At 42.5% G+C, this 25,309-nt stretch overlaps 2 protein-coding genes across 37 annotated transcripts; one reads left to right on the top strand and one right to left on the bottom strand.

Moving 5' to 3' along the window:
• Positions 1-47: 47 nt before the first annotated feature.
• Positions 48-7,040, bottom strand: LOC112267160 (lebercilin-like protein). 2 transcript variants are annotated; one of them, XM_024445300.2, is made up of 9 exons: positions 6,906-7,040; positions 5,785-6,101; positions 3,815-4,092; positions 3,043-3,285; positions 2,679-2,816; positions 1,845-1,914; positions 1,612-1,745; positions 1,347-1,437; positions 48-1,053 (listed from the first exon to the last, which is right to left on the bottom strand). In XM_024445300.2, exons 2-9 carry the CDS (start codon positions 6,074-6,076, stop codon positions 443-445), a joined length of 1,857 nt encoding a protein of 618 aa, XP_024301068.1. In that variant the 5' UTR covers positions 6,077-6,101; positions 6,906-7,040; the 3' UTR covers positions 48-442. The 2 variants fall into 2 exon arrangements, with proteins under 2 accessions (XP_024301068.1, XP_042153392.1); XM_042297458.1 differs by lacking the exon at positions 6,906-7,040 and adding an exon at positions 6,213-6,499 and having other exon boundaries at positions 56-1,053.
• Positions 7,041-7,091: 51 nt separating this feature from the next.
• LOC112267161 (SH3 domain-binding glutamic acid-rich-like protein) lies at positions 7,092-23,067 on the top strand. Of its 35 annotated transcripts, none has more exons than XM_042297460.1 (13): positions 7,092-7,275; positions 10,537-10,722; positions 10,875-10,955; positions 11,324-11,452; positions 13,289-13,456; positions 14,213-14,242; positions 14,339-14,365; positions 15,095-15,121; positions 18,275-18,301; positions 19,504-19,521; positions 20,739-20,771; positions 21,146-21,206; positions 22,086-23,067. In XM_042297460.1, exons 1-12 carry the CDS (start codon positions 7,231-7,233, stop codon positions 21,161-21,163), a joined length of 789 nt encoding a protein of 262 aa, XP_042153394.1. In that variant the 5' UTR covers positions 7,092-7,230; the 3' UTR covers positions 21,164-21,206; positions 22,086-23,067. The 35 variants fall into 35 exon arrangements, with proteins under 35 accessions (XP_042153394.1, XP_042153393.1, XP_024301078.1 ...); XM_042297459.1 differs by having other exon boundaries at positions 21,143-21,206; XM_024445310.2 differs by lacking the exon at positions 13,289-13,456 and having other exon boundaries at positions 21,143-21,206.
• Positions 23,068-25,309: the final 2,242 nt, after the last annotated feature.

The following is a 25,309-nucleotide window of genomic DNA, read 5'->3' as shown; positions in this document are numbered from 1 at the left end:
TTTGGAAGTGTTGAAGTATGCATAAGAAAATATGCGTACTTCAACACAATAAAGAATTTGAAATCCGAAGGCCTCAAGTGTTGGTTGTTCTTAGCATCTTGGGTATTTTACAGAAGCTGGTACAAAATTGTACAATGTACCATTGTGGCATAGGAATGGTCTTCATTGAATGTTGCTTTCATTACAATCTGATTTCAAGGGAGTTAAGGAATTCGTCATGAGCAATAGTGTCAGAGAATGTTTGATGCTCTAATCACAAACAGATAGCTTAATATTACCTCTAACAAATAGTTAAACAATACTTTCCAGGTATATAACTCACTATAAATATCACGTATACAAATACTCCGTTTAGTAATGCGTTGAGTTGCCATGGCAGATGAAATATTTATTAAAATAATCAACTTGTGAAAATAGATTATCATTTTGTATTGTTCTTGGGTCAGTCAAAAATGATCTTGGTCTCTCTCCCAGGTGAGACTGGGCTAGCATCTCCTGTATGGTGAGATGACATTCTGTCCAGGTCTGTACTTTGAACTCTGGATCTGCCTGTCTGCATGGCAATTGGATCAGTGATTGGGGCCTGGCCGAAAAGCTCTTTCATCAAGCTGCTCTTCTTGCTGCGGACTACACCATCCTCCGGTTGAGGGCCCCTGGTGTCACTTTGCCACTTCTCTGCTGGTAGAGTGACAAAGGAGGGCTCATATGCCCCAGACCCAAGGTTCTCGACCCTGGCCTGGCTCTTGATGTATCTAGGAGGGCTCTTTCTCAGGCTGTGGGTATGGCTGGTATAGGCAGGCTTTCCACTGTGTAGGTTCTGGATGGTTTCTTTGAATTTGTAGAGGCGTTTGGTCCTGGGAGAGGATTCAAGGGCCTTGTTGGCACGTTCTGTATTCAGAAAATCCTCCAGAGTGTACCGGACCTGGCTTTCAAACGGTTCTGTTTGCTCTCCTGAAGCCTTCAGGGAACTCGCTGCCTTCTCTGCAAGGCAATCCTCCTCACCCTGAAGCTGAGGATTCTCCTTGTCAGAATCACCATCCAACTCTCCATCCTCTGTGGATAAATATGATAGTTGCTTGCATTTGTGGTTGCCATTCCCTCAGATTTTTTGGGGATATAACATGACACAGGAAAGATTATTTCAGTCCTGTTAATTACTATGACACGTGAGCTTGAATTATTCCCAATATTGGAGTTTTTTGTGTTTGCATATACTGTGACTGGAGAGTACATACAAGCCTCTTCAGAATATAATTTAACCATTTATTTTCTCAATATCCCCTTCGCTTTGCAGCTGTTCATTGGTTCTCCCAATCGTCTGTAGTAAAGTTTTAAAAAATCCTTACCCGCAAAGTCTTCATTATTGTTTGATCCTCTGTCATCCACCAACGTGTCTGCTGCGTCACTTCTGTCTGTGAAGTCGATGGCAAAGGACTCCTGAAAAAAACAACCAGATATCAACTTTACACTGGAACTCACTACACAAACTTTTATCAAAGAGTTACACTCTTGCTTTTATCGGTCAATATTGAATAAATGTTTTATTGATCATTACCCATTTAAACAGCTTTCTGCACAGAATGTGAGAGAGAAGGAAATCCATTTACGTACCCAGCTCAAACTCTTCTGCTTCTCCAACTCCAGATGCTGGAGTGAACAGGCATATTCTAGTTCAAGTTGGCACGGAGCCTCAATGGGGAGAGAGGACAAGTCATCTGTTTGAACAGATTTAGTTTCTCTTGCCCCTGTAAATGTGAAAAGATATTCAGCCTCAAGTAAAAACAAATAGTCTGATCTGGATCATGGGTTGAATATGTTAAAAGTAGCTCATAATGTCTTTGTACCTTTTCCGTTCCAGCCATTTGGAAATCTATGTGAGTAGATATTGTGGATCTCCAATTCTCTCTCTTTTTCCTATATTTCATGTTAAATGCATCAGTAATCATTTCTCAAGAATGCAATATGTACAATAAATGTTACTTTCTCAAATGTAGTGTAATCATCCTGATATCTATTACCAGGCTGGTTTGTTGCCAGTTGCTTGACGACTCAAACTGAATTAGTCCGCTTCTCTGATTACTTTGTTTTGTTGAACAAAACAAAGTAATCAGCGATTGGATCATTTCTAACCAATTAGATTAGAGTATCAAAGCCAATGACACATTTTCAAAACGCTGCCTTACCCATGTGTGTTCTGGCTCTGGCCCAACCCATCGGTTTCTGGGACCAATCAGAAGGGTTAGAATGTGTTTGCGTTCTAGAAATCGTCTGGGAGGTACTCAGATCCAGGTTCATTGTGGAGAAGAAACTAACGTCTGTGGGCGTGGCATAGCGTTTGGGTAGCCAGGCAAGTTTACGAGAGGGAAATGGGTATTTCGCTTCATTCAATTATGGCTTTTGAAATACAGCTGTATTAGACACCCTCTTGTGTTTACATTGCAGTACTGCAAGTTAAATGACTCACTCTTTCAAACAACAGTACTGTTCCAAATCTACTCAGATCTGGAACAGTTTACCTACACTGATTGTACAAAACATTATGAACACCTGCTCTTTCCATGATATAGACTGACCAGGTTGAGGGTGGGGTGGGGTAGGGTGCAACTCAATATTAGGAAGGTGTTCCTAAAGTGTTTTACACTCTGTATGTTGCTGCTCTCAAGTACTTATAAACTTACTTTGATTTTTTGGGTCAACAGACTGATCTGTGCCTGGAGGTAATCAGACATCTCTCTGGCCTCATTGGTCTTCCTTGTTTCTGTGGCAAGATGGCGATTGAAGGATATCTGGCTCAGCTCAAAATTTCTTTCCAAGTCCTGCAACATACAATATATGTAAGTTTCACTACAGATATAACATTGTGATACTATGTGTCCAGTATCAATCTAGCATAACTGTATTGACCCTGTCCACCTATATTGGTCTCCCAGTAGATGACCAATACAGATGGACAGATTTGAAAACCCAATCAGTTTCAATACAGACATCCACCTGGCCTGTGAACATGGAGTCAGCCCTGCCTTGTGAGTGCATGTACTGTACCTGTATCCTCTTGTTCTTCCTGTTCAGGTCCACACTGATCAGGGCCAGCCTGTGGCTAAGCTCTTCCCTCTCTTTCAGGCTGCGGTCCTCGCTGAGCAGCTGCAGCCTGTGCAGAACGTCCTTGGTACGCAGCAGCTCCTCCTCTGTTCCACGCAGACGCCTGGACAGACTGTTGCGGCGGATGCGGGCTTTGCGCAGGAGCTCCTGCAGACCACGCACCTCATTGCCGTGCTTGGCCAGGACCTGAGGGTGTGGGTGGGTGCAAAACATTATGATCTTAGCCAATGCTACAAGATCAGATTATTGTTGTTAGCTGATGAGTTTGTTATAGCTGTGTTTCTGATCAGAGTTTGTTATAGTTGTGTTACAGATCAGAGTTTGTTATAGTTGTGTTACAGACCAGAATTTGTTATAGCTGTGTTACAGATCAGAGTTTTTTATAGCTGTGCTACAGATCAGAGTTTGTTATAGCTGTGTTACAGATCAGAGTTTGTTATAGTTGTGTTACAGACCAGAATTTGTTATAGCTGTGTTACAGATCAGAGTTTTTTATAGCTGTGCTACAGATCAGAGTTTGTTATAGCTGTGTTACAGATCAGAGTTTGTTATAGCTGTGTTACAGATCAGAGTTTGTTATAGCTGTGTTACAGATCAGAGTTTGCTTATAGCTGTGTTACAGATCAGAGTTTGTTATAGCTGTGTTACAGATCAGAGTTTGTTATAGCTGTGTTACAGATCAGTTATTAAAGCCCCCAGAAAAACTGCAGCGTACCTGGGGAAGGCCACTCTGTGAGTCTTGGAAGCGCTGTAGCGCCACTGTGTGGCGGACCTGGAGCTGCTTTAGCAGTTTGTTCTCTGTGGCGACACCACTCAGCTGCTGCTGTAGCTCCCACACTTGGCTGTTGAGCTCCTTGATGCGGTGCCTGTGGGCAGACCTAATGCGCTGGTTTGGGCCCTCCAGGGGCTTGATTGGAGGGACGAGAGAGGCCTTGCGGTTCCTTAAATGAGTGTTTTTCTTCTTTTTGCACCACTGCCCTCCCTTGTTTTGCGCTGAGAGGAAAAATGTGCCTAAGTGTGATGTGTACATGGGAATATGCTGCAAACCATCTCTGCCTATAGGCCTACACTTACGGTACATTCGGAATGTATTCAGACCCCTTGACTTTTTACACATTTTGTTACCTTACCTCCATTATTCTAAAATGGATTAAATGGTTTTCCCCCCTCATCAATCTAAACACAATACCCCAAAATGACAAAGCGAAAATAGGTTTTTAGAAATGTTTGTATTATGTATTCGAAATAAAAACTGAAAAACCTTATTTACATAAGTATAAAGACCATTTGCTATGAGACTCGAAATTGAGCTCAGGTGCATCCTGTTTCCATTGATCATTCTTGAGATGTTTCTATAAATTGATTGGAGTTCACCTGTAGTAAAGTCAATTGATTGGACATCATTTGAAAAGGCACACACATATCTATATAAGGTCCCACAGTTGACAGTGCATGTCAGAACAAAAATTAAGCCATGAGGTTGAAGGAATTGTCCGTAGTGCTCCGAGGCAGGATTATATCGAGGCACAGATCTGGGGAAGGGTACCAAAAAATGTCTGCAGCATTAAAGGTCCCCAAGATCACAGTGGCCTCCATCATTTTTAAATGTAAGAAGTTTGGAACCACCAAGACTCTTTCTAGAGCTGGCCGGATGGCCAGCAGTCAGAGGAGAAGGGCCTTGGTCAGGGAGGTGACCAAGAGCTCCAGAGTTCCTCTGTGGAGATGGGAGAAACTTCCAGAAGGTCAACCATCTCTGCAGCACTCCACCAATCAGGCCTTTATGGTAGAGTGGCCAGACGGAAGCCACTCCTAAGTAAAAGGCACATGACGGCCCGCTTGGAGTTTTACAAAAGGCACCTAAAGGACTCTCAGGCCATGAGAAACAAGATTCTCTGGTCTGATGAAACCAAGATTGAACTCATTGGCCTGAATGCCAAGCGTCATGTCTGGAAACCTGGCACCATCCCTAAGGCGAAGCATGGTGGTGGCAGCATCATGCTGTGGGGATGTTTTTCAGCGGCAGGGAGTGGGAGACTAGTCAGGATCGAGGGAAAGATGAACGGAGCAAAGTACAGAGAGATCCTTGATGAAAACCTGCTCCAGAGCACTTAGGACCTCAGACTGGGGCGAAGATTCACCTTCCAATAGGACAACGACACTGAGCACATAGCCAAGACAGCTCAGGAGTGGCTTCGGGACAAGTCTCTGAATGTCCTTGAGTGGCCTAGCCAGAGCCCAGACTTGAACCCAATTGAACATCTCTGGAGAGACCTGATAATAGCTGTGCAGCAACGCTCCCCATCCAACCTGACAGAGCTTGAGAGGATCTGCAGAGAATGGGAGAAACTCCCCAAATACAGGTGTGCCAAGCTTGTAGGCTGTAATCGCTGCCAAAGGTGCTTCAACAAAGTACTGAGTAAAGGTTCTGAAAACGTATACATTTTTCCCCCCGTTTTTTATTTTTAATACATTTGCAAAAAATCTGTTTTCGCTTTGTCATTGTGTGGAATTGTGTGTAGATTGATGAGGAATAAAACTGATTTAATCCATTTTAGAATAAGGCTGTAACGTAACAAAATGTGGAAAAGGTCAAGGGATCTGAATACTTTCCGAATGCACTGTGTGTCATTAAAGCTAGGCTGTCCTGTAGTAATGAGAAGATATGAAATATCAGATATCACATACTTCGTGTTTTAGCTGTCTTCGTGCCTAGATCTGGCTTCTTGTTTGGCGAGAGGGCAAAGGTCCTATTTGCAGTAGTGTCAGCCTCCTCCTCGTAGTCTGACTGGGTGCATGACCCCTGAGAGTCTACCCTGCTGCCTGTCGTACTGCTGTATCCCCTGCTTGACCTGGAGGGGGTGGACTGGCCTGAGGAGCAGCTTGAGTCTACATCCCCTGCTCCAACTTCATAGTTAGCATCGTCCTGCTGCACTATGCCTCTGGTGTGGTGTCTCAGACTCAGAGACATGTCTCCCATGCAAATGATGAGCCTGCACCAGTTTCTGTAATATAGCAGAAAGATATCCAATTAGTTGAAGTAGTTCATTTAGCCACACTGTATGTTAAATGATAAGAATCAAAGCAATCTATACTTCCAACTATAGCGTACTTACATTATTTAATAGTATAATCCGTTTAGCTATCTATCTAACGTTATCTAGCTAGGTCTAGCCAATTGAAGACACAGAGTGATTGAAGACAATCATTAGCTCGATTGAAAACCTTTCCTGACCTCAACTATTCTACATAACTAACAACCAAGCCTAATTATTCCCCATGCCAAGGCTATCCCTACATTCAATTATTAAAATATCTCAATGTTTTTTTTCCCCTACTCGCATTCAGTTGAGTTATTATTTATCTTCAATAGCAAGAGACAATCATTGACGATTATGTTGCTGGCTGGCTGTCTCTGAAAATGTATTTTTGGTTGCCCTAGAAACCAGCGTTCTCATAGAATAGGACAATGGGAAATGTAGTTGTCTGTCTACTGAACCTCTTTGGAATACGTTCTAATTATATGGTTAAATCACAGCTCATATGACATTTATTTGAATTGACAGCTTTTGGGAGAATTAAAAAACACATTGTAAACCACACCATTGTAAATAAACTCAAACTGTTTTCAACTAAACCAATTATATTAGACTTAGTACAAGTTAGTACATAGTACAATTGTTGTTTTGATTCACTTTCAGGATATACTACAATAAACAAACGATACATTAGCCTAAAATAAACATGCACAATGTAGATCTACAAAAATGACTGTTAGGCTTATAGATAATCATGGTCCAACAGCATACATTTCACCTGCCGCTTTAACTCTTGGTTTTGTTTCACTAGTTGCTCTGTTGGGCAGTCGCTATTTCTGTCCATATATGCACTATGCATGTAGCTGCGAACTAACTTTGTGGTCCCCATGCCGACAGACAGCTGAAGTTGCCAATCACTCGGTCAGCGCTGCACCCCTAAAACCTGGCCCACCAATCCTGCGGTAATGGAGAGTTTGGGGACAAAAATAGCCTCAGTGGTGTGTGTGGCTTGGGTGCGCTCTACTATTAGGGGAGGCAGCCTTTATTTTTACTAACCTACGTTAGTACTTCATTCTACAGAACACATTGTAACAAAATGGTTATAAAAGTATTTCTAGCTTCTTCATCAGGATCGACAGCGGTAAGCATTTACCCGAGTCTTTGTTTTTAAATGCTATTAACTTTGTGGCCGGTTTACCACGACTATTGTTCAGTTCTTAATTCATGCGTTTATGTGACTGGCAAACAGATTCAAATCGCTTGTAGTTATTATAGGCCTAGGCAATTTAGCGGTTTGTCAACTTTTAGTACCGTTATTTGCGTCTAACTTCTCATTTGAGGAGCACTAGGACTACCCGAGTTCCATATATATCTCTACCGTCGTTGAGATCATATTCCTAACCTGCAACACCAATCTGTTGAAGATGAATCACCATGCACTCACTTGCAGAACCTTCTGGAATATATTTGGATTACCTCAAACCTAATCTACAATATCAAAGGAAATGTACACTACATGACCAAAAGTGTGTGGACACCTGCTTGTCGAACATCTCATTCCAAAATCATGGGCATTAACATAGAGTTGGTCCCCCCTTTGTTTCTATAACATCCTTCACTTTTCTGGGAAGGCTTTCCACTAGATGTTGAAACATTGCAACTGGGACTTGCTTCCATTCAGCCACAAGAGCATTAGTGAGGGGTCTGTGCAGGCCAGTCAAGTTCTTCTGCACGGATTTCGACAAACCTTTTCTGTATGGACCTTGCTTTGTGCACGAGGGTATTGTCATGCTAAAACAGGACTGGGCCTTCCTCAAACTGTTACCACATAACTGGAAGCACAGAATCATCCAGAATGTCATTGTATGGTGTATCATTAGGATTTCCCTTCACTGGAACTAAGGAGCCTAGCCCGAACCATGAAACACAGCCCCAGACCATTATTCCTCCTCCATCAAACGTTACAGTTGGCACTATGCATTGGGGCAGGTAGCGTTCTCCTGGCAGCTACCAAACCCAGATTCATCCCTAGGACTGTCAGATGGTGAAGCGTAATTCATCACTCCATAGAACGTGTTCCCAAGTCCAATGGCGGCGAGCTCTACACCACTCCAGCCGATGCTTGACATTGCACATGATGATCTTAGGCTTGTGTGCAGATGCTCAGCCACGGAAACCCATTTTAATGAAGTTCCCGACTAAACAGTTATTGTGCTGACGCGGCTTGCAGAGACAGTTTGGAACTCGGTAGTGAGTGTTGCAACCAAGGACAGGCCATTTTTGTGAGCTTTTGTGGCCTACCACTTCGCTGCAGAGCCCTTGTTTCTCCTAGATGTTTCCACTTTACAATGACAGCACTTACAGTAAACCTGGGCAGCTCTACCACGGCAGAAATTTGACAAACTAACTTGTTGGAAAGGTGGCATCCTATGACGGTGACACATTGGAGGTCACTGAGCTCTTCAGTAAGGCCATTCTACTGCTAATGTTTGTCTATGGAGATTGCATGGCGTTGTGCTCGATTTTATACACCTGTCAACAACAGGTGTGGCTAAAATGGCCAAATGCAATAATTTGAAGGGGGTGTACACATACTTTTGTATACAGTTGAAGTCGGACGTTTACATACAGCATAGCCAAGTTCATTTAAACTCAGTTTTGTACAATTCCTTACATTTAATCCAAGTAAAAATTCCCTGTTAGGGTCACCTCTTTATTTTAAGATGTGAAATATCAGAATAATAGTAGAGAGTATGATTTGTTTCAGCTTTTATTTCATCACATTCTCAGTGGGTCAGAAGTTTACATACACTCAATTAGTATTTGGTAGCATTGCCTTTAAATTGTTTAACTTAGGTCAAATGTTTCGGGTAGCCTTCCACAAGCTTCCCACAATAAGTTGGGTGAATTCCAGTCCATTCCTCCTGACAGAGTCAGGTTTGTAGGCCTCCTTGCTCGCACCCACTTTTTCAGTTCTGCCCCCAAAATGTCTATAGCATTGAGGTCAGGGCTTTGTGATGGCCACTCCAATACCTTTACTTTGTTGTCCTTAAGCCATTTTGCCACAACTTTGGAGGTATGCTTGGGGTCATTGTCCATTGGAACTTTGGAAGACCCATTTGCGACCAAGCTTTAACTTCCTGACTGATGTCTTGAGATGTTGCTTCAATATATCCACATAATTTTCCTCCCTCATAATGCCATATATTTTGTGAAGTGCACCAGTCCCTCCTGCCGCAAAGCACCCCCACAACATGATGTTGCCACCCCCGTGCTTCACAGTTGGGATGGTGTTCTTCGGCTTGCAAGCTTCCCCCTTTTTCCTCTAAACATAACGATGGTCATTATGGCCAAACAGTTCCATTTTTGTTTCATCAGACCAGAGGACATTTCTCCAAAAAGTACAATCTTTGTCCTCATGTGCAGTTGCAAACCGTAGTCTGGCTTTTTATGGTGGTTGTGGAGCAGTGGCCTCTTCCTTGCTGAGTGGCCTTTCAGGTTATGTCAATATAGGACTCGTTTTACTGTGGATATAGATACTTTTGTACCTGTTTCCTCCAGCATCTTCACAAGGTCCTTTGCGGTTGTTCTGGTATTGATTTGCACTTTTTGCACCAAAGTACTTTCATCTCTAGAAGACAGAACGCACCTCCTTCCTGAGCGGTATGGCGGTTGCATGGTCCCATGGTGTTTATACTTGCGTACTATGGTTTGTACAGATGAACGTGGTATTTTCAGGCATTTGAAAATTGCTCCCAAGGATGAACCAGACTTATGTTCTACAATTGTTTTTCTGAGGTCTTGGCTGAGTTCTTTTGATTTTCCCATGATGTCAAGCAAAGAGGCATGAGTTTGAAGGTAGGCCTTGAAATATATCCACAGGTACACCTCCAATAGGCTAATTGATATAATTTGAGTCAATCAGAAGCTTCTAAAGCCATGACATAATTTTCTGGAATTTTCCAAGCTGTTTAAAGGCACAGTCAACTTAGTGTATGTAAACTTCTGACCCACTGGAATTGTGATACAGTGAAATAATCTGTCTGTAAACAATTGTTGGAAAAATGACGTGTCATGCGCGAAGTAGATGTCCTAACCGACTTGCCGAAACTATAGTTCGCTAACAATACATTTGTGGAGTGGTTGAAAAACAAGTTTTAATGACTCCAACCTAAGTGTATGTAAACTTCCGTCGTCAACTGCATATAGTGTATGATATGTGAATATATTCTTTGTCAAACTATAAAACAAAAAGTTAAAAGCTTTCATTAATGTATTAGCCTTCTACTCTGCTCTCCCCAACCTAGTGATAGAAAACAAATCTGCCAAACATGATCTCATGAAGAAGAAGCCTATCTATACTGTGTTTGTTGTCTGTCTGTACACCTGTGTGATGGTCCAGATCAAAAAGAAGCAACAGGATGTGCTTGGGTTCCTGGAGGCCCTGAAAGTGGACTACGCTCCATTGGACATTGCCTGCAATGAGGACAACCGCATGTGGATGAGGGAAAATGTCCCTGTGGAGAAAAAGCCCACCAACGGGATCCCTCTACCCCCTCAGATCTTCAACGAAGAGAGCTACTGTGGGGTGAGCATAACAAAATAATATAGAAGGTGTGGTGACCAATAAGCCTACTCCCTACTGAATGGTTCAGGTAAAGGTGGGGAGAAGTGTCCATTCAAATGCTGAGAGAACGATTGGAGAATAAACAGAAATGTCTAATTTGCTTTTTACCATAGGACTACGAGACATTCTTTGATGCTAAAGAAGACAATGCGGTATATGCCTTCCTGGGTCTGCCACCTCCTCCAGGTTCCAAGGTTGGAATTCAACTTTCACTTAATTTTCTAAAATATACATTGTGTTTATATAGCTTTTTAGCTATAGAATTCAACCACAAAATGTGTTTTCCACTCTAGGGATTTTATAATGCAAATAAACTCGCCCCAATATTGTTGCTGTCAGAGACAGGCTGTTTTAATGTTTGTTTAGCTGAAATGCTCAGGCATGTATTGTCCTCCTAATTTGTTTTCGCTCAGGTTGAGACATGCCTGAGTGCACGCCACATAACAGATTTCTTTGGAGGGCAAATAGGAGTTAGTGAGGTTAATTGTGTGAGAGGGATACGATGTGACATGTAGGCTAACGTAGTTGAGTTAAACAACCTGCCAAATTTTCCTTGGTGCAGGAAGCGAAAGAGGCATATCTCCTTGAAAATGGGCCTGTTGAGAATGGAACCATTGTAAATGGAACTGATGATGCTGAGGATGAAGAGAACCTTGAAGCTGAGGAGGAGAACATTGATGATGACACACTAGTAATGTCTTTCTCTTATCCCTCAGTCCCTGTCTCACCTTTACCATTTCTCCCCTGGTTTCCTCCCATCCAGCATAACCTTAACCATTTCTCCCCTGGTTTCCTCCCATCCAGCATAACCTTAACCATTTCTCCCCTGGTTTCCTCCCATCCAGCATAACCTTAACCATTTCTCCCCTGGTTTCCTCCCATCCAGCATAACCTTAACCATTTCTCCCCTGGTACCCTCCCATCCAGCATAACCTTAACCATTTCTCCCCTGGTTTCCTCCCATCCAGCATAACCTTAACCATTTCTCCCTGGTTTCCTCCCATCCAGCATAACCTTAACCATTTCTCCCCTGGTTTCCTCCCATCCAGCATAACCTTAACCATTTCTCCCCTGGTTTCCTCCCATCCAGCATAACCTTAACCATTTCTCCCCTGGTTTCCTCCCATCCAGCATAACCTTAACCATTTCTCCCCTGGTTTCCTCCCATCCAGCATAACCTTAACCATTTCTCCAGTTAACTCCTGTTGGATTCATTTTCCAGTTACCAAGTTAAATCTTGTTGGTTTAATTTCCATGGATGATTACCAAGTTTTATCTTTATTTAACTAGGCAAGCCAGTTAAGAACAAATTCTTATTTACAATGACGGCCTAGGAACAGTGGGTTAACTGCCTTGTTCAGGGGCAGAACGACAGATTTTTTACCTTGTCATCTCTGGGATTCGATCTAGCCACCTTTTGGTTACTGGCCCAACGCTCTAACCACTAACTAGGCTACCTGCCGCCCCAAGTAACCAGTAATGTTGCTAATCCACTCATTGCATGGATGAGTGTCAATTTAGAGTTGGTTTAAAAATAGTGTACCTGTCTCTCATTAATTAACATGTGTTCATTTCTCAGTTTTTATAGTGTTTCATTGTGTTTATATTGCATCTGTAGTTTTTGTAAAGCATATAAAGTATTTATAATAATTCTATGATATTATATAGGATTTATACTCAATAGAAAGCAGATGATTGGGAATCAGTTAATTATTTTTTTAATTCATTATTTGTATAATAGGACTATTCTTATAGAAGAACATGCCGATGCTGTTGTAAAAAATTATCTGAACATTTATACGTAGATATATTAAGAAAAATCTTAAACTTCTCAACTCACTTTGGGATGCTGCCAAACCATAGAGATTGACCTGGTGCATGAGCATCACAGAGAAATGATTTGTATATTTTTTCCAAAAAGGTGGCAAGGGACAGCAGAGAAATTATTGCCCAGCTGAACCTGTGATCGTCTTATAACAAATCCCACAGGCTTTTAGAGGATGCTGTTTCGAGAAGGGCGCAAATTGAGTTAATTTTACTCGACCAGCTTCATGGGTATTTCTGGGAAAAGAGTTCAGACGCCCTCTGTTTTCGCTGCTCTCCAGAGTACCAGGCTGGTTTATTTTCCATTTAAGTTGCAATGTTGGAATGACAGTTTTTTTATTGATACTGTTGACTGGACTCCTGTCCTGTTGGCTGGCTCCCGGCAGTGTGATAATATGCAGTCTTTTTCGCTACAGCATACATCATTGAAAACCTCTAATTTATCTCCGCAGCACCACTATGCTGCTGTTCATCACCTTGCAACCATATGTAATTGCCCTTAATTTATTCATGCATTTTCCTTTACTCAGAGGAGCTGCTGATGCTGAGGCCTTACTCTGTGATGTCTTTGAAAATGTGACTCCAGCAGTAGGGCTGCCCCCCTCCTGGTGTTTTGATGTGTGCCCATGACAGCTGCTGTGTCATTATTATTCTAACACATCGTTTTTTCCCCCTTGATGGCACATTGTTGTTTTCACTCTAGAAAAGAGAGGTTCCGATGGAGGAGTGCAATAGAGATGAACACACAGAGGAGGTGGAAGCAGAGGTGGGAGGAGAAACAGGAGAGGAAGCAGCAGAAGAGGCCGCAGAAGAGAAGGTGGCAGAGGAGAAGGAGGCAGTCAAAGACACAGAGGAATCCTTAGAGAACACTGTAATTGGCTCCCAGAATCCCATGCTGTGTCCTCCCGTGATGTCTCCTCTCTCCATCTCTTTAACGTTGTCTTTTTCTCGACCTCAGGGTTTTGTTTCCCTCGAGCTGCTGTTATTCTCATCTCCTCCTCAACTCTGGACCATACTAACCCACCTGTATTCTGTTATATTGACTGTCCCTTAACTGTTTCAATTGACTGTTCTATAACTGTTTCTATTGACTGTTGACTGAATCGTTGGTCTTGATTTTCTTTGATATGTACTATGTCCTTTGTTCTACAACTATGTCTAGGTGTGTATGTGTCGTTCCGCTGTCCATCCATGTCTAGGTGTGTATGTGTCGTTCCGCTGTCCATCCATGTCTAGGTGTGTATGTGTCGTTCCGCTGTCCATCCATGTCTAGGTGTGTATGTGTCGTTCCGCTGTCCATCCATGTCTAGGTGTGTATGTGTCGTTCCGCTGTCCATCCATGTCTAGGTGTGTGTGTGTCGTTCCGCTGTCCATCCATGTCTAGGTGTGTATGTGTCGTTCCGCTGTCCATCCATGTCTAGGTGTGTGTGTTGGTGGGGGTCCTCTGGAAATCCCACCATGTTGTTCAATGTGCGTGATCTGTTCAAGTTGCATGACCTCCAATGTAGAAGTGTCTCATTCATGTTTGAGGAGAGGTTCTCTATTTCCTATATGCCTCCTTGAGGTCATGCTATCATTCTAATAATCCTGATACACAATCTTTTCTACTTTCTCCTTTTTCTGCCAGAAGGCCCCCGTGAAGGAGGAAGAAGCCCAGGTAAATTGTTTTTACATTTCTGAAAAGTATTGAAATCAAATAGAAATTTGGGAGTCATGTCTCAGTCTCACTGTTTGTCTCTCTTATTCTAAACAGGAGGAAGCAGAGGATGAAGAGGCTAAGGTAACAGGCGACACTGTGTCCACCGGAGTAATTCCTGATATGAAGGGCATTGTCATTAATAATAACAGCCACTGCTCGCTGCATTGTGCCATCTGCATTGTGCCAGGTCTATGTTTTCCTGGCCATAGTCACTGATTATCAGTACTATGAAGTTTCTCTTCCAATGCCCAGGCACAGCTATGTCTGCTAGCCATTGTGTCAAAATATGATTGCATCATACATGCTTAATAACATGCTATATACATTTGCAAAGTTTCACAACTCACCAGTAGCTTAATTCATTAATAAATGTTTTTATTGTGACTTGAAAGCTGCCTGACTGATCAGCAAAGGTCACATTGTTTTAATGTCTCATACCACTGTCGTGTTCTGTTGGGCTCAGAAGTGCACAGAAGCTAGCTAATGCTGGTATTGAATACAAAATGCTGTGGTACAAACAAACAAACGCAGAGTTAACCCGAGATGTGTTAGTGTTACCCAGGGCACTGTTGTTCATTACAGAGTGAACCACTATCAACTCTTTATTGATAAGATATAAAGTTATAAACTTCTGTTCAACTGAATATATCCATTAGACTTATGTGCAATGTGTCAATAGATATCAAAGCACTTGTGATGTTATTGGAATGTAGTAATAGTCAATTTGTTAAAATCTCTTTCTTAGTTACAGTAACCTGGTGAAAGCTAGTGAGTTGATCCGAAGCTAATCATTGCTATTCGTTGTTTTAGGGAGAAGATGATCAGCCGGTTTCTGAGGTAGATCTACTTATTTTGAATGTTGTTTTTTTTATCCCTTTTTCACCCCAACTTCGTGATATTCAATTGGTAGTTACAGTCTTGTCCCATCGCTGCAACTCCCTAGCGGACTCTGGAGATGCGAAGGTCAATAGCCATGCGTCCTCCGAAACAAGACCCCGCCAAGCTGCACTGCTTCTTGACACGCTGCTCATTCAACCCGGAAGCCAGCCGCACCAATGTGTCGGAGGAATCACCATACAGCTGGCGACCGAAGCCAGTGTGCATGCACCTGGCCGCCACAAGGAGTCGCTAGAGCGCAATGGGACAAGGTCATCCCAGCCGGCCAAACCCTCCCCTAACCTTGACGACGCTGGGCCAATTATGTGCCGCCTCATGGGTCTCCCGGTCACGGTCGGATGCAACACAACCCGGGATCGAATCCGGATCTGTAGTGACATTCTCTAGAACTGATCATTGCCTTAGACCACTGCGCCACTCGGGAGGCCGAGGTAGATCTACTTTGAATTGTGTTCCATGTTCTATAGCTGTAGTGTTCAGCCCTTAAATCAAATTCATTATATAATGTTTTCTCAATTTCTGTGCTAAGGGCCTTGGGTGTTCAGTTTTAATGTGTGTTGTTTTTGCATCCTTGTGATTGTGGTCTGTGTCTGATTGTCCAGACTACTAACCTCACATATTCTTCTTTGTTGTAGCTTTTCTTGTGCAGTATTGAATGCTTGAAACCCCTCTTCCTTCGTAATACCATGACTTGCAACTCAGACCCACTTTTGTCATTTTTTGCCCCCTTCTCATTTTCCTCAGGTCTCCTATGGAGGGATTTCTCTATGTTTGGATGCATTTCATCTTAGTCCTTGACACAGTTTTAGAACACTACTGATATTTTCTATGGCATGCCACCTTAGAGATATAATCATTAGATACCCTAGCATTCAACATTCATACAGTGCCTTCAGAAAGTATTTAGACCCCTTGACTTTTTTCACATTTTGTTACATTACAGCCTTATTTTAAAGTGGATTACATTAAAAAACAAATCTAAAATCTACACACAATACCCCATAATGGCAAATTGAAAACAGGTTTTTAGAAATGTTTGCGAATGTATATATAAAAAAAAAACTTAAATATCTTATTTACATAAGTATTCACACCCTTTGCTATGAGACTCGAAATTGAGCTCAGGTGCATCCTGTTTCCATTGATCATCCTTGAGATGTTTCTACAACTTGGAGTCCACCTGTGGTAAATTCAATTGATTGGACATGATTTGGAAAGGCACACACCTGTCTAATATATGGTCGCACAGTTGACACTACATGTCAGAGCAAAAACCAAGCCATGAGGTTGAAGGAATTGTCCGTATAGCACCGAGACAGGATTGTGTCAAGGCACAGATCTGGGGAAGGGTGCAAAAAATGTCTGCAGCATTGAAGGTCCCCAAGAACACAGTGGCCTCCATCATTCTTAAATGGAAGAAGTTTGGAACCACCAAGACTCTTCCTAGAGCTGGTCAACCGGCCAACTGAGCAATCGGGGGAGAAGGGCCTTGGTCAGGGAGGTGACCAAGAACCCAATGGTCACTCTGACAGAGCTCTGGAGTTCCTCTGTGGAGATGGGAGAACCTTCCAGTAGGACAACCATCTCAGCAGCACTCCACCAATCAGGCACCTAAAGACTCTCAGACCATGAGAAACTAGATTCTCTGGTCTGATGAAACCAAGATTAAACTCTTTGGCCTGAATGCCAAGCGTCACATCTGGAGGAAACCTGGCACTTTTGCTACAGTGAAGCATGGTGGTGGCAGCATCATGCTGTGGGGGATGTTTTTCAGAGGCAAGGACTGAAAGACTACTCAGGATCGAGACAAAGATGAAAGGAGCAAAGTACAGAGAGATCCTTGATGAAAATTTGCTACAGAGTGCTCCAGACCTCAGACTGGGGCAAAGGTTCACCTTCCAACAGCACAACAACCCTAAGCATACAGCCAGGACAATGCAAGAGTGGCTTCAGGACAAGTCTGAATGTCCTTCAGTAGCCCAGCCACAGCCCGGACTTGAACCTGATCGAAACATCTCTGGAGAGACCTGAAAAAAGCTGTACAGAAACGCTCCCCATCCAACCTGACAGAGCTTGAGAGGATCTGCAGAGAAGAATGGGAGAAACTCCCCAAATACAGGTGTGCCAAGCTTGTAGTGTCATACCCAAGAAGACTCAAGGCTGTAATCGCTGCCAAAGGTACTTCAACAAAGTACTGAGTAAAGGGTTTGAATACTTATGTAAATGTGATATTTCAGTGCTTTGTTTTTTTATAAATTAGCAGGAACATGTTTTTGCTTTGTCATTATGGGATATTGTGAGGGGAAAAAAATATTTCATCCATTTTAGAATAAGGCTGTAACCTAACAAAATGTGGAAAAAGTCAAGTGAGCTGAATCCTTTCCGAAGGCGCTGTATTTGTCATTTGATAAGATAGTTTGATGATTTGATTTTGAAAAATGGCTTGCTCATTTAGCTGCTACTGTGTCTACATTGAAATATATATTGTATAAGTAGTTAACACCAGACACAGTAAAAAAATATTGTAAGTCTAAATAAATCCAATAAAGATAATTAAGTTTTACAAAATATTTTAGGGCTCCATGTTGAATCATGCATGAAAAGCTATCTGCAAGAGGGTCTCCTCTGCCAGCAACTCCTTGTACCTTCTCCACACATTGACCTCTCTCACCTTTGCCCTTTTCCCCCATCTCTTGGTTTGCTTTTCCAGGGATAAGAGGATTTGGGGTCGGAGGTAACTGGGCGTCTGCGGCTGTGAATTTCTGTGGTTGTTCCCTTAGTCACGAGCTGTGTGGGTTTGTCTGGCAGAGATCAGAAGGCTTTGTGTTGTAGGACGGAAGAGCTTGTCTTGTGAGCTATCTGCCATTCGTTCCCTCATCAGTAGTCCATGTTCACTCCCTCTGAACCTCTCTTTTTCCCATCTCTCTTAGCCTTCCTCCTCCTCATTTCTTCCATAGTCCGGTAGCTGCTTCCTTTCTGTCAGCCTGAACTATCCCTGCAGATAAACATTTGACTTTTCCTATCGCGCATGCTTCTGGTGTCACCTCTGACCGGACCATCCACACCACTGACACTCAATCTCATCCTATCTAGGAGGAAGAAGAGCTGCGACAGCTTGAGGTAGATTGATAAGTGTTTTTTTCCCCAACTACACTCGTCCCCCCTCTACCTCTTCACCATTCTATCAATGCTGCTGTTCTTGATTCCACATCTTGCACAGTTTATTCAGCATTCCTTCAATTTCCTCCTTCACTACTTTTTGTGTAGATAGAACAGACCTTATCTCACCTATGGCATCTGAACAGACTGTATCCCTACACTAAAGAAATATTTTGCCCTCTGTCTCATGTCAGATAATGATATCTCAATCACATAGTTGGATGAGCAACATGGTAACTCTGGTAGCCATCAGAACACAGACCATGATAGAGAAACCCAGCACTGTCATTCATCCTGATTTTAGAATTTCACTCACTCACTCACTCACTTACACAGAGCCTCTCCAACATTCCTTACTGCCCCTGCCTGCCCTCTCTTCTCTTCCACACAAGCTTCACTGCTTTTGCTCTATCTGCTCTTATTCTTTCTCCCCTTTCTTGCTCTCCTCCACCTCCTCCTATACTTTCTTGCTCTCCTCCACCTCCTCCTATACTTTCTTTCTCTCCTCTACCTCCTATACTTTCTTGCTCTCCTCCACCTCCTCCTATACTTTCTTGCTCTCCTCCACCTCCTCCTATACTTTCTTTCTCTCCTCTACCTCCTATACTTTCTTGCTCTCCTCCACCTCCTATAGTTTCTTGCTCTCTTCCACCTCCTCCTATAGTTTCTTGCTCTCTTCCACCTCCTCCTATAGTTTCTTGCTCTCTTCCACCTCCTCCTATACTTTCTTGCTCTCTTCCACCTCCTCCTATACTTTCTTGCTCTCCTCCACCACCTCCTATACTTTCATTGCAGGAGCAAGAAGAGTCAGTCAGTGAGGTTGAAATAGTTTCCTCTGGTTGTAATTTGTGGTGTCTTCTGTGGATCTTAGATTGGAAAGACCCTCTCTCTCTGTCTCTCTCTCTGCTGCATGGGTGGTGGTCTCTGTGGTACAGATAACTGATGGTGTGCAGCATGGCAGACACAACATCGCCAACACAGTCATTCGGTTCACTTATGGTAATAATAATGGGAACATTAGGTAACACAGGGTTTTCCTCCCTCTTGTAGTCTCCTTAGTAACATGCAGATTCACTTATCTCAAATATAGGCTGTTGTATCTCTTGCGTTTGTTCCCTCTTTGACATTGAAATGCTCAAAACCCCTGATATCCCCTACCTTAGGAAGAAGAGGCCCCAGAGGTAAGAGGTATATTCTGGCTGTGCTCCAAGCCCATTGCATGGTGTGGCCCCTGACGTGGAGTTAATGGATCTTATGCATGACCCTACTCCTTCATGTGTGGGTTGGTTTGTGAAGAGCTCTCTACCCTCTTATTCTTCAAGGCTGCCAGCATCCCTCCTGTGGTATGCTGTCTTTAATTTCAAGGAAATTATTGAGCTCTCTCTGGACTCTGGTTGTGGTTTTGATGCTGTGTGACTGGGATGAGGTCATTACCCGTTGGTTTACCTGGAGGCTTGAGGATTCTGCAGCATTGTGCCAGTGGATGTTTCATAACAGGTGACATTCATCGTTTGGTGTCCAGATCTGCCTCTGCGCCCATGAGTACAAGTCTGACACATAGACATGCTTGTGAATTGGATCTTACAGTGTTGCATAGGGATCCCTAGTGACTTGACCAGAACTCCATGACAACCAGGATGTTTAAATAGCCATTGGCATGGCTTCACTTTGCGAGGAGAGTCTTGAGACTGAGTGTGGACAGGACAAGCACAGCAGAAGATTAATGGACTGTTTGTTATTGTGCAATGCTCCCCCACAACAAGATCTTGGCAGTGTCAGATACATTGCACCAAACTACACTGCTTTAAATAATGTGTTAATGTGGACATCATTCGTCAAATCTTGAATACACAGCAAGCACTATATCCACAAGCAAGTTTTCTGTAAAACTTAGTCATTAAAAACAGTGAATGAATTGGTCACAGGACCAATTAATTGCACTTCACCCCCTGTTTTAAGTGTAGCATATAGGGTAAAGGCTTTTTACATTTGTAGAAATGTAGCTAATTGCAACACCATGCTCAACCCAACAGATGCACCTCGGAGTGAATGTGGTCTGATGATTTGTGAAGTATGCAGTGCCTTGCAGTTTCACGTCATATGATACCACCTCATAGAGGGCCTTGCTTAAAGGCCCACACTAATCTTACTACTTCACTAGCAGTTAAGGGAATGGTGCACTATCCCTGTGGCTAACTTGTTCCATTGGCCTAAGTAATGGTGATATTCCTAGTGTCTTCCCAGTCTCATCTCTGCTACCTGTTTTCTTGATGCCTCCCCTGGATGGTTTAACTCCCTTTTAACCCAACTATACACTCTACTTCTTCCTTTTCCCCTATGCTGGACTCATCCCTTCACAAAAAAACCAACAAAAAAATCTCTTTTTTTCTATGCCAAGGAGGAAGAAGAAGAAGTGACAGAGGAAGCAGAGGTAGTATATCAACCAGCAAACACACGGATGTTCTCACCAGTGTTCTTTGATGCAAAGACAAATTGCCTTATCTGAATGAAATCAGTTTCTCCACTCCTCAGTAATCTTGTTCAACTGTAATCAAGCACATCTGAGAGAACACTTAACTGAAGAGGAAAGCTTTGTTCTGGCTGCTCTCTTTATTAAACTAGCACTATGAGATGAGTCATCTGTGCTCTTTTTTTAAAAGAAACTAATATGGATTTAAACTACGGTCTGCTCTTATATTCTTATATTGATAGGACTGAGTGGGAAATCTTGGTTCTCCTCTCTTCTGTTGTCTTGCTTTACTTTGTCATCAACGTTGTCATTACTCAGTTTTATTTTCTCAGCAGGAAGAAGAGGATGAGTAGTTACAGCCAAGAAAGGTTTAGGATGTGATTTACTACTGCCCAGGTAAAATACACTACTATATTACTTAATCAGAATTCTCTTCTCTGCCACTGAGTGGCAGTATTAGAGCATTTAATTTGCCATGAACTGATGGCTGCATCGTGAAACTCGTAAACATGTCTTCTTGTTACTAAATATCTTTCTAGAGTCTTTTAAAAATAAAACTATTCAGTACATGTATTACTTTGTGCCTTTTTGACCCCTTTATCAAATGTCTCCTCATACTGGCATTATTAAACCATTGTATTGTTTAGTGCCCTACATGTACCCAGATTACAGATACAAATCCTAAAAAACACAACCCAACCAGTGTAAAGTGAGGATATAATCCCTGTATTTAATGTACACTGTGTTGCTGTTCTGTATTGGTAGCTGTGTGTTTTCAAGTGTTTTATCAGAGAAGCTAGAGAGAACAGAGAATTGGGCTATTTAACAGGGACTGTCACCAGTCTCTTTACACCGAAAGCTTCAGTGAGCACAAAATGCCTGAGGGATCAAGTGAACAGCCATATAAAACGATATCTCATGAATTGTCTTTTATTTTCCTGTGGCAGTGATGATGATAATAATAATCGTAATCTTCAAAGCTGCACTCATCGCCCCTCTCCAGTAGTCTAGAAAAAGGCTCTGCTCGCTGCAGGATATATTTGGGTTGAGGAGAGGGAACAGCCTGAGACTTTGATCGGATGGCACAGCCCCCCCAAATAAAAAAAACTAACCTGTCACGCCCAGTTAGAGAAAGCAGCTAAGTGAGCTACTGAAGGGCCTCGAGAGGGACTGGCACTCAGGATGGCATGGGCAGTTTGGGCACAGTGGTGACTAGAAGCTTAGGACCCACAGCCACTAGCAGAGGCGCATTGGTGACTTTTTTTTGTCTTCCAGCCTAGAGAGACCCCTTGTTCCGGCCCCTCCTGACCCCTCTGATCCCTCAGACCGTCCCCCACCGGACTACCCACATTGCCCCCAACTGCTCACTGGGAACGCACATGTCCCCCTGCTGGAACCTGCTGGCTGAAACCTGCCAATCACACACTGTCTGTACGGCCCACCCATACTCCAGAGATAACCCCCTCTTTTACCAGATGTTTATATTGCATTCAGTGTGTAGCTCAATTAAATAGTGTTATCAGTTTGTAGTTTTTAGCAGCTTTTCTAATTGTACATACACAGTCATATGTTAAGCATTTAAATATTTCAGACATACTGCTCATGTTTCAAATTGAAAAGGTTAGTTTTATACCACAGTTTGTATAGGATGATGAGCATCTTACCACCAACACCTTAGCAGTCAATGACCGACAGCTTTAACCCTGTGAGTATCTGAGTGAAGATCACTCTACTGTGAACTGCAACCAGTGAATGGACTCTCGGACTGAAACCGATCTATCAATGCAGTGCCCCTCACTCGATGCCGGCAAAGATGTTAGATCTATATGTGTGAATGCAACCCAGTGACTCTCAATGCCTCAGTCCAACATGAGAAAGACCCTCATGTAGGGTTTCCACTAGCTTCCATAGCCACAAAGTCACATATGACAAAAGAAATAGCCTTTTGGTCTTACTTTAATGTTAGGGTGAAGGATAAGGTTAGCAGTGTGATTAGGGTTAGGTTTAAAATAAAATGTTAAGAAATTGTAGAAATGGGCGGGGTTTAGCCATAATTATGACTTTGTGGCTATGGATACTAGTGACGACCCTCATTGTAGCGTGCCTTATGACAGCTACTGGACACCATTCACTGAACATTACTGTTAGCTGATTTACTCTGCAGTTTGTTGAATGTAAAAAGAAGTGGATGACTAAGAAAGAGATCCTCCCAAGATGTAAGAGAGGTGAAATGCCAATAAAGTTACATGGCCTATTATGTTCTATTTTCAATTCAATGGGTTTTGTTTATAGATCAGTGGGCAATTTTAGGGTTGGGCAGAGCAAGGTCAAGTCAACAGGATGTAGCTCAGTGTAAAGCCTTTCTCTGGGGGACTCCAGAAAGAGGTTACTGAGGAGGGTATTGCACAGTGAAAATATATAGGTGAAAAAGTACATTTATGTGTACATTTTGATAAAGAGTATTATTAGTTTCGAGAATTTGTCATGAAATGTGATATTTGGTGCTCTCCTTTGAAAACATACCTATATTGAAAGATATATGCATTTGAATGAAAGAGACCTGAGAAATCAATATCGTCTGTGGTCTCTCCCTTGGAACACAGCATACTTTTGGTCGGTTGGCATTACAGTGATCAATGCTGTCCCTCTAAATTCACACACAGGTCATCATGTCTGTCCAGACCCATTCTCCTGAAGAGGGAGGGGAGCTGCCATGAAGCCCCTGTAGACTGGGGGAATTTCAATGGCATTGTTCTCTCTGGGACTGTGGGAGTGAATCATGATGTACAGTTTAAGTCAGAAATTTACATACACTTTAGCCAAATACATTTAAACTCAGTTTTTCACAATTCCTGACATTTAATCCTAGTAAACAATTATATGTTTTAGGTCAGTTAGGAGCACCACTTTATTTTAAGAATGTGAAATGTCAGAATAATAGTTTAGAGAATTATTTTTTCAGCTTTTATTTCTTTCATCACATTCCCAGTGGGTCAGAAGTTTACATACACTCAATTAGTATTTGTTTGCATTGCCTTTAAATTGTTTAACTTAGGTTAATGTTTCGGGTAGCCTTCCACAAGCTTCCCACAATAAGTTGGGTGAATTCCGGTCCATTCCACCTGACAGAGCTGGTGTAACTGAGTCAGGTTTGTAGGCCTCCTTGCTCGCACCCACTTTTTCAGTTCTTCCCACAAAATGTCTATAGCATTGAGGTCAGGGCTTTGTGATGGCCACTCCAATACTTGACTTTGTTGTCCTTAAGCCATTTTGCCACAACTTTGGAAGTTTGCTTGGGGTCATTGTCCATTTGGAAGACCCATTTGCGACCAAGCAAATATATCCACATCATTTTCCTCCCTCATAATGCCATCTATTTTGTGAAGTGCACCAGTCCCTCCTGCAGCAAAGCACCCCCACAACATGATGCTGCCACCCCCGTGCTTCACGGTTGGGGTGGTATTCTCCGGTTTGCAAGCCTCCCCCTTTTTCCTCCAAACACAACGATGGTCATTATGGCCAAACAGTTCTATTTTTGTTTCATCAGACCAGAGGACATTTCTCCAAGAAGTACAATCTTTGTCCCCATGTGCAGTTGCAAACCATAGTCTGGCTTTTTTATGTCGGTTTTGGAGCAGTGGCTATTTCCTTGCTGAGTGGCCTTTCAGGTTATGTTGATATAGGACTTGTTTTACTGTGGATATAGATACTTTTGTACCTGTTTCCTCCAGCATCTTCACAAGGTCATTTGCTGTTGTTCTTGGATTGATTTGCACTTTTCGCACCAAATTGCATTCATCTCTAGGAGACAGAACTCATCTTCTTCCTGAGCGGTATGACGGCAGCGTGGTCCCATGGTGTTTATACTTGCGTACTATTGTTTGTACAGATGAACGTGGTACCTTCAGGTGTTTGGAAATTGCTCCCAAGGATGAACCAGACTTTTTCTCAGAGGTCTTGGCTGATTTCTTTTGATTTTCCCATGATGTCAAGCAAAGAGGCATTGAATTTGAAGGTAGGCCTTGAAATACATCTACAGGTACAGTACACCTCCAATTGACTCAAATGATGTCAATTAGCCTATCAGAAGCTTCTAAAGCCATGACATCGTTTTCTGGAATTTTCCAAGCTGTTTAAAGGCACAGTCAACTTAGTGTATGTTAACTCCTGACCCACTGGAATTGTGATACATTGAATTATAAGTGAAATAATCTGTATGTCAACAATTTTTGGAGAAATGACTTGTGTCACAAAGTAGATGTTCTAACCGACTTGCCAAAACTATAGTTTGTTAACAAGAAATGTGTGGAGTGAGAGAAAAACGAGTTTTAATGACTCCAACCTAAGTGTATGTAAACTTCCGACTTCAACTGTATGTGTGTCACCATTTGTTAGAGGCACGGAGCAAATTTGCCACTGGTCTGTAGTAATGTTTAACAGGCTGGTTTTGGATGATATGGTAGCCACAATACACAACCGCCACACTAGAGGAAATAGCT

Source organism: Oncorhynchus tshawytscha, linkage group LG14 (genome assembly GCF_018296145.1).
Source record: "Oncorhynchus tshawytscha isolate Ot180627B linkage group LG14, Otsh_v2.0, whole genome shotgun sequence".
In the NCBI taxonomy this organism is placed as follows: Eukaryota; Metazoa; Chordata; class Actinopteri; order Salmoniformes; family Salmonidae; genus Oncorhynchus; species Oncorhynchus tshawytscha.
The sequence above is the reverse complement of the archived record's forward strand: the minus strand, read 5'-3'. Positions and strand labels throughout refer to the sequence as shown.